Source organism: Ciona robusta, chromosome 11 (assembly GCF_009617815.1).
Source record: "Ciona robusta chromosome 11, ASM961781v2".
In the NCBI taxonomy this organism is placed as follows: domain Eukaryota; kingdom Metazoa; phylum Chordata; class Ascidiacea; order Phlebobranchia; family Cionidae; genus Ciona; species Ciona robusta.
Genome location: NC_143245.1, coordinates 2,977,086 through 2,994,717, shown reverse-complemented (window position 1 = coordinate 2,994,717; position 17,632 = coordinate 2,977,086). Strand labels below are relative to the sequence as shown.

The 17,632-nt window shown below is 33.8% G+C and overlaps 2 protein-coding genes across 4 annotated transcripts; one reads left to right on the top strand and one right to left on the bottom strand.

Moving 5' to 3' along the window:
• Window positions 1-397: 397 nt before the first annotated feature.
• LOC149728074 (signal recognition particle 9 kDa protein-like) lies at window positions 398-2,347 on the bottom strand. 2 transcript variants are annotated; one of them, XM_089889246.1, is made up of 4 exons: window positions 2,231-2,347; window positions 2,077-2,168; window positions 1,858-1,926; window positions 398-705 (listed from the first exon to the last, which is right to left on the bottom strand). In XM_089889246.1, exons 2-4 carry the CDS (start codon window positions 2,146-2,148, stop codon window positions 616-618), a joined length of 231 nt encoding a protein of 76 aa, XP_089745372.1. In that variant the 5' UTR covers window positions 2,149-2,168; window positions 2,231-2,347; the 3' UTR covers window positions 398-615. The 2 variants fall into 2 exon arrangements, with proteins under 2 accessions (XP_089745372.1, XP_089745371.1); XM_089889245.1 differs by having other exon boundaries at window positions 2,077-2,282.
• Window positions 2,348-2,539: 192 nt separating this feature from the next.
• Window positions 2,540-17,497, top strand: LOC149728073 (cohesin subunit SA-2-like). 2 transcript variants are annotated; one of them, XM_089889235.1, is made up of 29 exons: window positions 2,540-2,748; window positions 3,076-3,210; window positions 3,486-3,632; window positions 4,082-4,159; window positions 4,539-4,665; window positions 4,891-5,042; window positions 5,723-5,773; window positions 6,063-6,209; window positions 6,400-6,578; window positions 6,989-7,121; window positions 7,409-7,501; window positions 7,731-7,952; window positions 8,154-8,326; window positions 8,748-8,817; window positions 9,037-9,180; window positions 9,441-9,548; window positions 9,633-9,686; window positions 10,009-10,197; window positions 11,982-12,156; window positions 12,490-12,619; window positions 12,837-12,939; window positions 13,251-13,399; window positions 13,649-13,780; window positions 14,131-14,269; window positions 14,629-14,751; window positions 15,216-15,325; window positions 15,625-16,839; window positions 16,984-17,227; window positions 17,319-17,497. In XM_089889235.1, the coding sequence occupies exons 1-29, from the start codon at window positions 2,647-2,649 to the stop codon at window positions 17,331-17,333; spliced, it is 4,839 nt and encodes a 1,612-aa protein (XP_089745361.1). In that variant the 5' UTR covers window positions 2,540-2,646; the 3' UTR covers window positions 17,334-17,497. The 2 variants fall into 2 exon arrangements, with proteins under 2 accessions (XP_089745361.1, XP_089745362.1); XM_089889236.1 differs by lacking the exon at window positions 15,625-16,839 and having other exon boundaries at window positions 2,544-2,748.
• The last annotated feature ends 135 nt before the right edge of the window (window positions 17,498-17,632 follow it).

Genomic DNA, 17,632 nt, shown 5'->3' with positions numbered 1-17,632 from the left:
AAAGCATTAGGTAAATGAATGTTACTTTTTTCCTTTGTAGATGGGCAATAACGGTCGTTAACTTAGAACATTGGTGTCTTATTTCCTGCACCTTTTGCACTCTGGCAAGTTTTAACGTATAGAACTTTATGGGTAATTGTTGTTTATGTGTAGCTGACAGACAACCTGTTAATAACCACTGAGTTGGAGCAATAGTGTTTTGCATGTGGACACATGCCCACAATGGTAGCATGTAGCAGCAGGCAGCATTGAATCTTTGGTAGCATGTAGCAGCAGGCAGCATTGAATCTTTATCTTTTTGCTAGGATGCAGACACTAAGCCACAATGATGAACAACTATTATATTGTAATGGTTTCATTGAGTTTAAAATATAAGTCCTGTTTAAAAAACGATTGGTGCAAGTGGTTTATGTTTATCATATATTAAATCCATTTGCAACACAAAGTAACCATTACACAATCACCGCAGCACAATTTAAATCCTTCTCTCATTAAAGCTAAAACGATAAAAAAGTTTCTCAGATTGAAGGATCACAATATCACAGGAGTTCATAATCCACACACACTCTGTGCTTATCTTCATTATTTGAAATATTCAAGTATGATGTTCAAAGCTTAGTGATGGACCATCATTCGCATTAATGAACTTGTCAATTTTTCCATTTTCTTCACATCTTGTGCATGTGATGCTGCATACTGTAGTCTCTGAAATGTGGGCAGTTGAAAAATAGCTAAATACGACACCAATATCTACAAACCAATCCAAACAAGAATTTTTCTCAACCCTAACTATTTTTTTAAAACATACATTATATATTATTTATACAAATTTCTTATACAAAAAAGTACACATATACATATTACTTATACAAAATTTTTATACTGTCTGTCACTCATATTATGAGGCAAAAAATGGGGAAATAAAAATAACCTCCCTACAAAAAGCTAACTTTTTAATCTAGATCAAGGCTAGTAAGACCAAATCATAGATACACCGAGTAGTCCAACCATCCCACTATATCTAAAAGCAAGCAAAATTTCTGAATTTTGCATTGCATTGTGTTTAAATGAGCTTGTTGGATGTTTTACATTTTCTAACGTTTAGAGTGACCCTTCAAGTCCATTTAGGTAATCCTTCAATTACTCAAAAACATACTTATTATACTGCGCCCCGCAGGAGAAAAATAAATGGCCCTCAGAGGACGTGAAGATTACCGATTGCATACGTTCACACACGGCCTACTAGAGATATCTCTAGTAGGCCGTGGTTCACAAATTAACATATTACTTTAAAAAATTGTGTAAAAATGTTTTATTGATTTCTGTAATAATTTACACTGTCTTTGTTACGTCACAAAAATAGTTATGACTGTCACAGCATCAGCCAACCTACCACGCTTATAAGGGTTATACCGCGGCATCAACAAAAAAACTGTGAAACTTTGTCTTATACTCTGCAAGTACGTAGTTTAATCTGTTCTAGAAGTCATGTTTGTTACCAGCATATGTGTCGAACTTCCTGACCTAACTAACAGTATTCGTTATAACCCAAAAAAAAAGCCAATACAACTCGCGTCGCCAATATAGCAAGGAAAACCTTGCCCGACGCATAATTATGATTTCACATATTGGCCCGCGATAAAATAAGTTTGGGAATCCCTGTACTACACAATGGTTTTTTCAAACTCTGATTTCTATGGCTCTGGCATCAATGAGGTGAAGGTAAAATGTTAAAAATGATAAGAAAAAAGAAGAAACAATAAAGTCCGGTTAATCACAAGAAGTCCATTCAATACAATACGGTTTAAACACATATAACCCAGGCACTGTATCATTAAAATTTTAAAAACATCTTACCACTTGATCGTCAGTAACAGTTAATACCATCTTCCCATCACAGTGTCGATATTTAATGTTGTAACGAACCTGGTATGCAGTTTTGTTTATAATATTACAAAATATAAAGACATAATTACATTGCACATGATTATATACAATACAGCTAGAATAATTCATGCTCCATCAGTACACAAATGGTAATTATAAGGATTTAAGAATGAAGCAAAATTAACATACTTTGTTTGGATCACTTTGATATAATCTTTCTGTTGCTTTACAAAACTCTTCCCATGTTTCAATATAGGTCATTATGATGTATCTTAAGTAACCTTTCGTACGAGAAAATAAAGTTTACTACTCGGTATAATTGCAGACAAACGTGTCTACTTACTTACTACCAACCAGTATTTAGCAAACCCGCGACCGCAAAACCAGGCTGATACTAGTGTCTAGTATAAAGAGAAAACATTTTAGCGGCCATTTTCGGTCATTTATCTTGATAATATGATAATAAAATTTAAACATTCCAAAACCAACAACATTTTTTATTTTGAAAAATATTCCCTATAAATATTAATGTTCACCAGAAAATAGCACCTAATGCTAATAATTATTAATTGCTTCTCTAGTTCTCTAGGTTGTTTTTATTATGGCGTTTTAATATCCGTGTTCTAGACCTTATCTGTTTTAGACAAATGTTTGCCGCGTAAAATCTAGAAAAAAATAAAATTGTTATAATATTTAATTTGTAATAGGGTTGCGGTTGATCGTTGCCAATTGGATTCATTGCTTGTATTCAGAAACGAAATGCCTGCATATCCAGATGATAGCGGAAGTGGGAGCGATTATGAAGAGGAGGACATTGTACCAAGAGGTGTAAAAAAGCGAGGAAGGCCAGCAAAACATGTGGTACGAAACATTTTAATATTTTGTGTTCATTTAACTACAATGACTAGTAAAAATTTTGCTCTCAATATATATATGGCTAGTTAAAAAAGTTTCCTGTAAAATAAATTAAAATAGAAAGGTCTGTGAAAACGCATTTTCAGAATCCTATTTCTGCTGTTTTAAATGATCGGAAAATTTCCTGCAATATTTTGTATTTCCCCCCACACCCCCCATTTTTATTAATTTATTTAAAAGAATGCACACAATAAAATTTTAAATGTCATTATCTCAGATGTTAAAAAATAGTTAGCTGCGTACCTTTTTATTAAAAATAGCTTTCCTTTTTAGTTGGCAAAGCGAGTGAGGCATGACACAATAGACAGCGACGTATCTCTTGGTCCCAATGCAACTTTATACGAGATTGTTCGTCAAGGAAAAATGGCAATGTCTTCTGTGGTGGATGATTGGATTGATGCGTACAAAGTATGTTGACTGAAGGGTGAAGCTATACTTTATATATACTGTTATATATATATATTTTGTTACTTTGATTGGGTTTGACATTATATAAACCAGTTCAAGCGCTTGAAACTTCATTCTTTATAGTATATCAATAATGCTTCATGTCCAATTTTTTATATTAATATTTACTTGCTTTTACAAATGTTTGTAAGCATTAATATTAAATCAATCTTAATATGACATAGTAGTGAAAACATTTAAGGTGATATATGGAATCTGCATATTTCACATTTCAGACCGATCGCAACGGTGCACTGCTTGATCTTATTCAATTCTTTATTCACGCGTCGGGGTGCAAAGGAACGGTTACTCCAAAAATGATGCAAGAAGTTTCTGAAGGTTTTCAGGATGTGATAAAACAAATGACTGAACAGTTTGATGAGGTAACTTTATCACTTTTGGTTAAAAAGTTTGATAAATACTTTGGTTTTAAATCATGCTAAAAGAATTTCTTTTGTACCTGAGGATCAAGGTGTGCATGTAAGCATGTTGACTTTTTGCAATAAGATGTGTAAGTTTTGGGCATTGTTTTAGGTGTTAAATGTTAGTGATGTATTCGGCTACCCATGTTCTTAAACTTTGACTGGTTCATGTACAGTTTAAAATTTAAAGTTTACCTTTGTTCCTATTTTGTTTATCTTATTATTGGATTTTTAAATTTATTTTTTGGTAAGTTTCTAGTGTTTTTTCATTGGTTGTTTATTAGCGGAAGTAGTAGTATTACTTGTAGGCATTTCTCCAGTTCTGATAATAAACTATTCATTTTTTTATTTGTATTGAAACAGACATATTTAGATATTAAACTTGTATATATTCTACTTAAACATCACAGGACAGTGGAGATTACCCTCTTATTGCCACTGGTGCCCACCATCGAAAGTTTCGCTCAAGTTTTTGTGATTTTGTTCAGGTGATTGCTTTAATATTATATCTGAACAAATAACACATTGTACGCAACAGACTAAATGAGGTTCCTATTATTATCTATTAAATTTTACATCTTTATAATTAATGTGTTTTTTTGGTTGTTACTTTTGAATTAAAAATCTTAATCTTCAACTTAGCCACAAAGCCCTTAGTTGCATTATTTTTCATGGATATATTGTAATAATTTACAGTTTAACCCGACTTAATTCCCCAGTATTTACATTTGCATAGTTTTAAAAAACATGCCTATTTATTAGAACTGTGCTCCCTTACTTACCATTATTAGATGAATTAATTTCTACCAATTTTTTAAACCTGTCAGTTTTGATTTTGTTGTTAATTTCTAATTCATACAACTTCAGGCATTAGTTCGGCAGTGTCAATATGAAATAATCTACGATCAATTTATGATGGACAATATTTTAACTTTGCTTACTGAGCTCAGCAACTCTCAAGTAAGAGCGTTCCGACATACTTCAACTCTTGCAGGTAGGGTGCTAAACAGATAAAGACCAAAATGCAGTCCATCATTCACACCCTTTTTTACAGTAATGCTTGAAAATATTTTATATATATACCAAATTGTCTGATTTACATAACATGATATCACATTACTATTAAATAGGTTAACCTTTTTTTCCCGATTGAAATTTTTTTTCTACTGCACCAGATAAGTTAGGACACGCTACACATACTTTTTATTTTTGTTTCCAGCAATGAAACTAATGACCGGTCTTGTAAACGTGGCTCTTCAACTCAGTGTAAGTTTGGATAACACTCAGCGACAATATGATGCTGAACACAACAAAACCATAAGCAAACGTGCGTCGGAAAAACTTGATATATTGATGCAGAAAAGAAAAGAGGTGTGGTGTCTTATTTAATTTTAAAATGCAAACCAATATTGGCAACGTCTGATTATGACATGCTAGTTTTAATACGGTAGTTTAAAAAATTATCCTTTCTCGGCTCTGATGCTGGATCGAAAATGGGCACTTTTTACACTGCGTTTCGGAAGTCATCTTTGTTCAATTATTACATTAAATTAATATTTATGTCTCCATTTTTGCTTAAAGTATTTGTTTAATGTGTGTTTTTTTTTTTTTTTTTTATTCTTTATGGGTGAGGTCCTTGTCAAGGACCTGGGATTTAGGCCAGATTTGGCCCATTACCCCAACACCCGGAAAAGCCCATTTAAGTCTTTTTTGCGTGCGGTGCCGCGACACCGCATCGCAGTCAGACGCGTATTGTTGGCATCATTTTTTATCCTCGTGTGCTTACGAGTTACCATGCTTTTCAACTTTGTGTATGATTTTATTTAATATGGCTTACAATTTAGACAACCCATTAGTGACCGCTGGGTTGGAGCAATGTCCGTTAAGTGTCTTGCCCAAGGACACATACGCCGATCAGTGGTAGTACCGCTGCCGAGCATCGAACCGGGGACACTTTGGTTTCGATGCAAGCGCCTAAACCACTGGGCCACGGCGCCGGACTAAAATGTGTTACCTATTTATATAGCCTTTAAATTTATTTCCATTGTCAGTTGGAAGAGCAACAAAGTGAAATAGAAGGGATGCTTAATGGAATATTCAAGGTATAGAAATCTGTTTTTATTTGCAGAAACATTAAGCTGAAACATCATTTTCATCTTTCGAAATCCCATTTTAATTGTAACTCATTGGACAGTCTGTTTTTATTGTAACTACTAGAAACCTCAAATACATTAAAACAGGGTTATTCCATTTCATGAGCTATAGAATTTGGTCAAAATAACTGGTTTTATTATGTAAGTTTTTTTCCTCGGACGTCAGACACTAGTACCGATTCAAAAGTACCCTGATTTTATTTTCATTAAGATTTTCATTTATTTATTTCATTTGCAGGGAATATTCATTCTACGATATCGGGATTTCATTGCTGAAATCCGTGCACTATGCATGGATGAAATTGGTGCTTGGATGAGAATGTTTTCCAAAGTATTTCTTACAGACAGTTACCTGAAATATGTTGGATGGACCTTGCATGACAAAGTAATTATGTAAACAGTAGTATGTATTATGGGTAATACTTTGAAAAATAGTTTAGTAAAAAAGTAGTAATAATAACATAGTTTCTCTCTTTCAATATTTTTTTTATTTCCATATATTTCAATAGTTTTTTATTTCCATTTTTATATTTATATATATATATATATAAATTTTCATTTTTGTTAACAACCAGCAAAAAGAAGTTCGTACAAAATGCCTAAATACTCTAATTGGATTGTATGGTGACAACGACATGACTCGGGATTTGAAACTTTTCACGAGTCGTTTTAAAGACAGAATCGTGTCCATGACGCTTGACAAAGAATATGACGTGGCAGTGTTGGCCATTAAGCTGCTGTATTTAATATTATCGTAAGTTATTTTTAATGACATTTAAGGTGTATAATTTGCAGCTACTTTATGTTTGTGATTGGTTGCTTGGGGTAACGGATATTTTAAGTTTAAATCCTTGTATTATTGAACTGAATAACTCATGTTAACAAACCAGTATTCAATTTAAAGAGTTAAACTTTCTCTGTATTTCAGACGTCATTATTAAACTATAAGTGTGTAGTAATGTATGGCATATTTTAAAATCCTGCAAGTGGGACAATAATTTACTCACACGGTTTAATTGCAAGTAAATTTTTATTATGTTTGAGTTAAATAATTACGGAATTAATTGTCAAAATGCTTTGTTTTATAACAGTAAATTAATTTCTCAGGTTTTGAAAAACCCATCTATTTACATTTTTTTAATCTATTCATTTACATTTTTACAGAAACTGTGGATATGACACACCAGTGCTGACATCAAGTGACTGTGAGAGTGTCTACCAACTTGTCTTTTCATGTCATCGTCCAGTTGCTGTTGCAGCTGCAGAGTTTCTGAACAAACAACTTTTCATGGATAAGGTAAATTAATCACAGCCTAATTTTTGTTCCAATATATTTCTGGTAATAGTATACTTTTTTTTTCGTTTGTCTAATGAGTTTTTTAACCTTTTATTTCAACTAGACTGGAAACTTGAGAATTGGTGTACTTTTCATGATCTTTATTTTAATAAACATTTTTATGACTGGGAAATAATCATGTGATAAAGATTGTTTTTGACCCTTTTTCATTTCTGGTAAAACATACAAGCTTGTTATGTTAAAAAATATATGTAGTATAAATTTATATATCAATTTCTTTCATGCAGGACGTGAACCCAGGTTACACGAAACGTGGTAAAAGAAGAGGTGTAAATGCACCAGTGATCACAGATCTTGTGCTGTTCTACATGGAGAGTGAGGTATCAACAATTGTTACCTATTTTATCACATGATTTAAACAATAACTAAAAAATATATTGCCAAATCTCAAACTTTTGCATAAATGGGTTGTAAAACTGTCCCTTTTTTGTTAAACTGTAATTACAATTTATTTATGAACAATCTGAGTGTTTAGTGAGCAAGTTTAGAATCACCTTTCGATATGATTGGTAAGTAGTTACCTTGTTAATTCACCTCTGTGCTCTGCAGTTGCATGAACATGCTACATACTTGGTTGATTCACTATGGGATGTTGCTGGTTCTATGCTGAAAGATTGGGAATGTATGTCGGACATGTTGCTTGAGGAACCAGCCAATGATCGCGACTCGCTGGATCAGAAACAAGAGAGCGCTCTCGTTGACATTATGGTGTGTTCAGTAAAACAAGCTGCTGAAGGGGTTCCGCCTACAGGCAGGCAAGGCTATAGCAAGGTGTGTATATTGTCATATAGTAGTGTGGGGAAGGTTGGGACACCTTTTTATTCTATTTTTCTCGTCTCATTTGGTAGTAAACATGTGCTTAGAGATTTCTGTACAGTTTTGTTGATTTTTTAAACTTGTTGTTATTATCGTTAGCTTTTAACTACTTATTTTTATCCAACCCAATATTAAAGAGAAATAAAACTCGCTTAGAAATCAGCATCCCGAGATCGGAAGATTGCGATTGAAGATCGTTTAAAGTTGACAGAGCATTTTACCGTTGCTCTTCCAAGTCTGCTTAAGAAATTTCATGTGGATCGTGAAAAAGTAGTTGGTTTGTTACAGATACCGAGATATTTTGAACTGGAGTGTTACACAACAAGCAGGTAAGTCCGTACCGTTGTGTAATTTTAGTTTTCTAAGTTTTTTTATAATTCCGTAAAGTTTGATTTTGAATATAGTGGGGATATTTCATTTGATGCCCAAATTTTTAGAAGTGTTTTTTTGAAGAATTTAACCAGAGAAGTCAGAGAGAGGGTTTTAGTCGTATTTGTTTTTGGCCCATTTTTGTAAATTATAATTATTATTAAACGTTGGCACTTATCCCCATATTTTAAATCGTAGCATATATAACATGAATTTTATTTACATCTTTGCCATTTAAATGATATTATTAAATATTAATAAGATACAACGAAAAATGACATTAATGATAATTTATTTACACTTTATGGTTCAAATAAAGATATTAAGAGCAGTTTCCATAAGCATACGTGACTCATTAGAGCTTTACTCTCGTCTTTTTAGGAGAGAAAAACATTTGGATGAATTGTTGACACAATTATCGGTGGTGATGGATAAACATACTGAGCATGATGTGAGTTATTGTTTATATTGTTTGATTCTGAAGTTCTCATGCCATAAAATTGACTAACATAAGAAAAATAATCCAAAGGGTTAAAAATATTTTTTTTTTATAAATTTGATATATATATATATATATATAATACTGTCGTCTGTCTTGACTCTTTAAACGAATTTCTATGAATTTCGTTTCCGAAACCTTTTTAGTGAAATAAAAAAAACCTAATTACAGGTACTTGAAGAAGTTTCTCGAACATTCAGTCATTTATGTGACGATGAATTTGCTATTTTTAGTAAAGTTTCCATAGCACGACGTGCGGTGATCGACAAGTGGGCGGAAAACTTACGATTTTCTCTTGCTGTCTTCAAAGAAGCGGTATGTCATTGTGAAATCTGGTTTTAGTTTTATATTTTAACATTAGATTATACTAAATTTAAATTAATTTGTAACCATTTCTCTTTTAAATTATGTTGCATAATATTTTTTTTATGGGCATAAAAACAGTATTTTTAATTTTAATTATATAATTGAAAAATTATTTTAGAATATAGAAGTTTAAAAATTGTTTTTTTTAATTTTTAATTAAATTTTTTTTTAAAAGTGATGAAACATATATTATATTCAACTCACAACAGGGCGATAATGTTGATGACGAAGAAGTTTATAATGTTGTACAGAATCTAAAAAGACTTACTCATCTCTTCATGTTCAATGATATTACTCAGTGGGATTTGTATCCTCAGGTTCGAAAAACAACAAATATTTAAGTTTTTTATGTCTGGAATGTGTTTTCACTATGTATTACTATAATTCTTTTAAACAAACAGGCAAACATGATAATTCAAATGCAACAAGAACGTTCAGATTCAATACCAGAATCGGTAAGTAACATGTTATATGTCACAAATCAATGCAATTTTTAAAAGATATTATGATACTGGGGTTAAGCTTGGATAGAGTTAGTAGTAGCGCCTAAATCTAATATTTCCTTATCGTTTTAAAAACAACTAACGAAGCTCTATTTTAGCCATGGAGCTATATTTGTGTAATTAAGTAAATACTCTGCTTTACCAAACGAAACGAGAAAAGAGATTGAAAACATGTCTTATCTTACTATACTATATGTTCATATAATAAAATTAAAATAAACAATTTTAATGCTATGTCAGTGTTATTTTTACAAATAATTTTCATTCTCTCCAGATGCTGCTTGAAGCTGTGAAGTTTATCTATTACCACCTCGTATACTCATTAGCCGGGTTAAAGAAGTCTTCAACAAGCTCTGGAGTTGGATCGGAGGACCCACGAGCAGCCATTGGTCTCCTCCGGAAGAGAACAGCAGAGTACTTAAGTTCATGCGAGATGCTCCTTGCAAAATCCCCCTACAAGAAAGTAATTATAAAACATTTTTAAAACATTTTTTATGTTAATTACATTGTCATCTTGCTATACATGTTGTCTTTACATTGTCCGCCAATGGCTCAAAGTTACGGGGTTGCAGGGTTGCCTGGCAACCCTTTGATTTTCTTTGGTCTAATAATGCGTAAGGAATTACGTTCGACCAAACGAAGACGCCATTATTAGGGATGTGCCGAGCCGAGCCCGAACTCAAAAGCTCGTGCCCGAGCGTCTCCTTTTTTGATGCTCGGCGCTCGGCTGAAAACTGGGCCGAGCGCCGAGCCTTATGCTATAATGTTGCACGCGAGAGCGAAAAATATTAAAAATGAAAAAAAAGTGAAGCTACTAAGAGATAACGAGACTGGTCAGCGTAGCTTTCTCTTTTATTGTTTTTCGTTCGTTGTGAACTTGCTCTCTCGCAAGTAACGAATCGCAACGTCAGCAATTTGCCGGTATCGAATTACAGCCGGTGTCGAATTACACGAGCGCCCAATGTTTTCGTATCAGATTTTAAATAAAAAGCCAAAAAAAGATGGGAAACCTTTTTATTCTATTTTTCTCGTCTCATGTGCTTACAGATTTCTGTACAGTTTTGTTGATTTTTTAAACTTGTTGTTATTATCGTTAGCTTTTAACTACACGTTTGTTTTCAACAATCTCGTTTGTGATGTAACGATCGTAAAGGTTTATTCTGACGTAAATAACCGTTACCATATCCAAGATGAACATGCGTAGAAACTTGCCAGTTGCGCCACTGGCTGTAACAAGTATATATATTTTTTTAATTAAATACTTTTTGTATGAATTTTACATTTTGCAACAGTAGAAATTACGAAACGAGACGCGTCTTTAACCGCAAACCACGTGTTGTGTATTATTTTGATTAGCGACGCTTTTCGGCTGAATAGGTACGCATTCTCGTACGCCTTTCTCCTTGATGACGTCATAGGTGCTCGGGCTCGGGCTCGTGCCGAGCTTTTCGTTGAAGCTCGGCGCTCGGCGAACCCGAGCTTTTTCAACTTCAGCACATCCCTAGCCATTATTACTACGAACAAACTTTACGTTCGTTAAAATATGTCAATACCGATGCGTCATTCACTACACAAGTGCGTTCAACTGGTATTTAAACTCCTGTTTGTTAAATAATTCACATGTGAATCGCTATTATGACGTAAATAATCAACGTGTGAATTGTTATTATGTCGTAATTAATTGCCAGGTTCAAACAACCACTATTATGATGCCATGAATCCTTGTGTGAATCCCCACTATTTCGTAATAAATATGCTGCTTGGCTGAGGAAAACATTGTATATAAATATAAAGCAGTGTTGGAAACGATTTAGGCAGTTTATTTCCGCGATATTTCGTTCTGGAAACCAACTATTTCCGACGGACGGGTCTTCGTTTGTAAGATAACCACACACTCGTGCGGGCTTGACGAAAGGCGTATACAACATAGCTACTGTGACGTCACTCGCCCGGCAATCCGATTCGACTGTTTCTCATTACACGGACTCGCCGAACCCGCGTAATTTTAATTTGTCTCATCCCTAAGTAATTCTGAATACATTTACGTTTGTATGAGCGTTTACAAAGCACATATTTTAAAGGGTTGCAAACCGAAAACTTTTAACTTTACGCCTATGTTGTCGGCTTGCACTTCATTTTTTTTAGAAGATTAAAAGAGTCACAAGCAAAAAAGTATAAGAATTCCTGATTTAAATAATATTCAGTCATTATAGCAAGATATCTAACTAACACATCTGCTCTCGATAGATCCAGGAAGAATCATACATGTCGATCTGCGATCTGCTTGTTATGTTTGCTCCTCAATTAGCGAGCTCAAGTCCCAACCTCAAATCTTTGGTCCAGCGAGCCTCGGAACCCTTGCAACATTCGCTTGTTGACTTCGTTCGTGAGTTTGTCTTCACCATGCCTGATGAAGATGAGAGTAAGTTGGATTTTTAATTTTAAGAATTTTTTTTAGGTTGGGTAAAATTTCAGTAAAAAAGATTTAGATTTATTAGTTTTAGCCTTTTTTAAAAAAGGATATTTGGAAAGTTTTCATTCTATGTGTCAAAGTATTTGGTTAAATAAGTCTGTTGCGACCTCTACAATATAAATAAACTAAATTCTTGCAAATAGGGTGCTCTAAACATAAAAAAAGCAGAAAAAAACACAATTTTTGTTAAATTTTATTTTTTTTTAATACTTCGTTTGAAAAACCCAAACTTTTATGTCTGTTAAAGATATACAGAGTCACATATTTTTTGTTTGTAATCAGATGAGGATGACACAGCTAAAATTGATGCATTACATCAGCGTCGCTCGCTATTAGCAGCTATTTGTAAGTTGTTTGTGTATAACATGGTGGATCTTCGATTGGCTGCTGTTGTCTTCCAGCAATACATCAGGTATGTGTTTCACAGTCACTCGCTTTCACTGTAAGCCTGGCTATATTTTGCTGATTTGTATAAAATCTGTTTTGATTTTATTATTTTATGGTGTTAGTGAAGAATCCTCCCCCTACGTCCAACCTCTAAACCACTTTCCACCAGCCTAATCTGTATCATCCTGCAGGATTCTTTACTACTGCTATTATTTAAAAAAATTATCTTGTTTTATTTTTAGGTTCTATTCAGATTATGGTGATATTATAAAGGAGACGATCAGTAAAACAAGACATGTAAATAAACTTGGTTGTGCTCAAACACTCGCGCTCAGCTTGAAGTCTGTAAGTTAGAATCAAATTTGTTACAATTGTGGCTTAAATGTTTCCAAACAATATAGCTGTTATGATTTCACTCTCACAGAATATAGGCCATAATTTAAATCCATGTTCTGTAAATAGTTTTGACCATTTATATGAAGAAGTTATGTGTTAGAAAAAAGTTGAACCTCGTTTTAAAAAAAGTCCAAAATTACCAGATGTATAAATTAATCTGTGGAAAGTGTAAATTGGGTCTTCCACCTTATCCTAAAACCAGGATTTTGTGAAAAATTAATTTGTTTTTCGTTGATCTTTGTTTCTATTTTTTATCCTAGCTTTTCCGAGAGACAGTTCGTGAACAAGGAGGAGTTCTCGACCAAAGCTCGCAGGAGTACGGTCACATGAAGGAGCTAGCGAGACGATTTGCGCTCACTTTTGGTCTCGATCAAGTGAAGACAAGAGATGCAGTGGCAGAACTTCATAAGTTAGTTGACATAAAATTTAAGACCTAATATAGTAGAAATATTTTTTTTTATGTTTGCACCTTATCTTTCATGGTAATTCCAAGCTGAAAGCCAACAATTTCAATTGGATAATTCCATGTTTGAAAAACAGTTTCTTAACCTGGTTTAACCACATTTTAATTTAAAATAGTTATTATGCAAATTGAAAAAACAGCAATTTTTTTGTCGGTTTTAGTTTGTTTTTCTAAATCCAACACATTCACTTTCAGAGAGGGAATTTTGTTTGCTCTTAAAAGAGACGACGCAGCATATAACGAATCTGTGGCACCCCCAAATCTAAGTTTTCTTGGTATTTTGGTTGAATTCTCTGCAAAACTTATGAGACAGGATAAAAGAACAGTGTAAGTTGTTCAGCTGTGGTTAAAGCACAAAGTAAAACAATTAATTTTATAATCCCAAACTTTTGATTCTACAGATATTATCATCATTAAATATAAACTGCATATTTAATTTGTTTGTTTATTCGTGGTTGGATTTTACAATAATTCTAAGTATTTTTAAAATCAACCTATTTTGACAATTTGACAACTTTTCTGTATAATGTGATAAATATACAGTTATACAGACAATTGTACTAAAGTGACTAAACTCCTCGAAAAACAGAACTTGATAATAAAACTGCATTTATTATCAAATTAATTTTATAAACTTTTTACACAACCTGCTTTCACTTAACCATACCCCACCACAGTGTTCATTACCTCGACAAACACATCTCCCCACACCTTCTATCCAACCAAGATTCCTCGTGGATACCTCTTGTCACTTATCGTAACTCCCTTCTACAAGGAGCAGGACTTGATGATGATTTGCGGCAAGCTCCAGCAAAGGTATTTCACAGCTTTTATTTGCTTCCCAGTATTGGTTCAACTTTATTAATAGACACTTTTCAAAATATTTTTTTGTATAAACACACTTTTCTTTGTACTTATTGGTTTTCTTCAAACTATTCTACAAAATTGTCAAAAGTTCCATTTCCTGCAGTCCGACCCAAAATTGGATCACCATTTGATTTTGCTGGGTTGTTTTTTAATACTTCACGAAGCATATTTTTATTATTTTTTTAAAAAACGTTGTGTGAAATTAGTTCTGGTTATTCGACTGCCAAAGTTTTGATAATTTAGGCTTAATGTTTGGGCACAAGTTTTAGATCAACTTACGGTTGCCAAAATTGTATTTTTTAATTTAGAGTCGGAGAGGCCGACGCAAGAAGAATATTGAGGGGGAACTGGAACCCCCGGCCACCCCAATCAGCCCCGCAACCCCCATGCACCAACCACAGACCCCCATGACCCCACAACCTCATGCACAGGTTAATTTTATACTTGTTTGAATTTTAATAAATATAACAGTTCTATCACAAATCACAATTAACCTTGGTGAGCCATATTTACACAACATACAAAATGCGCTACAATATATTTTATACAAGTGAAAGTGACATAAAATTCTGTTTTATTTTACTATTGTATTATAAAGCCTTTATCCATAGATAATCGATTTTTAATTAAACTTTTATCATGTTTTGAAAGAAGTTCTATGTTGTGAATTTTCTTTAATGACTTATTGGAGTTACTTGTATGTTGTATTAAATTCTGAGAATCTAATCCTGATCTGATGCTTAAAATACAGTAATGATCTGGTGCTACGAAAACGTTACAAACAAAAATCAAGTCAATCCACTAATAGTATTCTACTAGAGTTATTCTATTTTGATGCAATTTGTTTTTGAACTTTTTTTTAAATGTAATAAACAACTTTTGTTATAAATTCTAGCCCACAATGGCTCCACAAAATAGCATCGGTCAACCTCAACTTACATCCACTGTGATGAGGGGGAAGCAACAGATGAGGATGACTGATGATCAGATGGAGTATCGACCTTCGTAAGTATCAATCCAAAACCTGACATTTAAAAAACATTTTTTTAAAACAGAGAAGTATAAATTATTGCAAAACTTTCAGTTTTTATCTTTAACTTTGAAATAAAGGTTTAAGTAGATTGCTGTTCAATTATCCGAAATGGATACATTTAAAGAATATTTCTGTCATGCCTATTTTTTTACCTTATCTCTATATAAGCTACATAGGTTTGGATAATTTAGTACTGTATTTATAAACTATAGTTCAGTTCAACTGACAAACAAAATTTTGTCATAAGGTTCAGTGCGTTTTATTTTATCAGGGCAACTTTGAGGGATTGGTTAAACTCAACAGAGAATGTAGCGCCAAAACGAGTATCAAGAATAGACAGAGCTTCACTTTATGACAGCCATAGCACCAATTTACTCAAGTCACCTAGCAAGCCCCCAAAGCCTAAAACACCGTCTAAAATATCCAGAAAAGACAAACCAGGCAAAGAAAACTCAAAAAAAGGAAAGAAGAAAATTAATCAAACAGTTGATCAAGTGAGCAAAGTGATGAGTGAGGTTGATCTTCACAAGGATCAGGATCAGGATGTTGATACCTCAGTAATGAGGAGGTCAAGTCGAGGGAGATCCAGACTCGTTCCCTCGTATACGGAACGAAATGATTCAGGTGATGAATTTGAGAAAGAGGAGCAACCTGTAAGGAAGACAGGGAGGAACAACAAGAAGCTTTTTGTGGAAGAAGTGGAGTTTGGAGATTTTGAAGGTGAGAATGGTCAACTGATAGATGAAGGAAAGACAGTTAACACGGAGGATGAGAGATTAGTGGAAAGTTCCATTTTCAGTGATGATGAAAATGATGATTTTCTAGAAGAGAAAGAAGGTGATTTATTGGATTCCCGGAAGAGGGTTTGTGTAGTGGATGAGAAATTAGTGGAGAGCTTGGTGGTTAGTGAAGATGAAAGTGATGATTTTTTGGAACAAATATCATCTCAGCATAGCACGTCATCACATAAATTGCAAACTTCCATTGCCGAGATATTTGATTCTCCATCAAAAGAAGAAGGAAAAGAAAAAGGCAAGGAAGGAATGGAAGAGGAATCTGATGAGGAAATATTTGACTTCCGTGTCACCACTCCAAGAACACCATATATGAGTCAACCAACCTCCATTACAAGCTCCTGCAATCCTTTCCAGAAGATAGTTGCTGCCGTAAAGAAAGTGAATTTAAATAATTCCACTTCCACGTCTACACCAGACAATGAACATATTTCTGATGAGAGTAATTCAGAAGATTTTATTCAGGAAGAAGTCAAGTTCAGGCCAACAAGAAAAACTTCTGTTAGTATCGAGAAATTTGAGAGTAGCAGTGATGAGGAGTCTCAGGAAGAATTGAGTTCAGAGGATTTGGATAAGAGGCAAGAGAGTGAAAAAGATGGGGATTCAGATGGAAGTGGTTTTGGTGCTTTTGATGGTTTGGTTCACAGTATTTTACAATCTAGTCAGGACTCTTTGGAGTCTTTCCGAGACAGGTATGTAGGAAATGTTTTGAGGGGTTTATAATTTAGTATATATGTTAATTCTGTATTTGTTGGTTCAATTTTTTATTTTATGCGAAGTATACAGTACTATAGATTTTCTACCGACCTATATTTCATCTCTTTATTTTCTTACAGTCAAACCATGATAAATACATCCATGCCAATGACTCCCCAACACTCCATGCCTCCACCACAAGAATATCATCATCAGATGGGATACCCCATGTCTGTGCCCCAACAAAGTCCTATTCAGCAGATTGGGACACCACAATACATGCAACCTAGTACATCATCTGGAATATACCAGCAGGGTGGAAGTGAAAGCTACCAAGGTGTTGTATCACCGATGACACAACCAGGCATGCAGACACAGTCTCCGGTAAGACAGCAGTTTTGTTACTTTTTCCTCTCAATATAAATCATTAGTTTAAATACATTGTGCAAAATCCTAATACATGTTCTTGTTTCAGTATTACGGTAACTGAAGTGGACTTCAATTAAATGCTGCTGACAATTAAAAAGTCAAGTCCAGTTCTACACTGCCACAAAGCGACAATATATTTGTACATAAATGAAGTTGCATTAATGTTCATTGTTTTTCCTTAAGTAGTTTTTGTCTTTCTCCTAATAAACGACATTTATGACCCAGTTTTATTGCTCACTGTTGTTAACTGAATGTCATCATAGTCAAGGAACACCAGGTTACTGTTTGGCCCTTCGCCATACGTGCGGTCGACGGTTCCCCAGATCTACCAAGATTTGGAACCTCTTTGGTAGATGTTAC

Bases quoted from the DNA above. Each gene is read 5' to 3' on its own strand.
- LOC149728074 (XM_089889246.1), bottom strand. From the start codon at position 2,148: ATGACCTATATTGAAACATGGGAAGAGTTTTGTAAAGCAACAGAAAGA. The intron at 1,927-2,076 runs GTATGTTAATTT...ACTGCATACCAG, and splicing joins ATCAAAGTGATCCAAACAAA to GTTCGTTACAACATTAAATA. The intron at 706-1,857 runs GTAAGATGTTTT...CCCACATTTCAG, and splicing joins CTGTTACTGACGATCAAGTG to AGACTACAGTATGCAGCATC.
- LOC149728073 (XM_089889235.1), top strand. From the start codon at position 2,647: ATGCCTGCATATCCAGATGATAGCGGAAGTGGGAGCGATTATGAAGAG. The intron at 5,043-5,722 runs GTGTGGTGTCTT...TTCCATTGTCAG, and splicing joins TGATGCAGAAAAGAAAAGAG to TTGGAAGAGCAACAAAGTGA. The intron at 6,210-6,399 runs GTAATTATGTAA...GTTAACAACCAG, and splicing joins GATGGACCTTGCATGACAAA to CAAAAAGAAGTTCGTACAAA.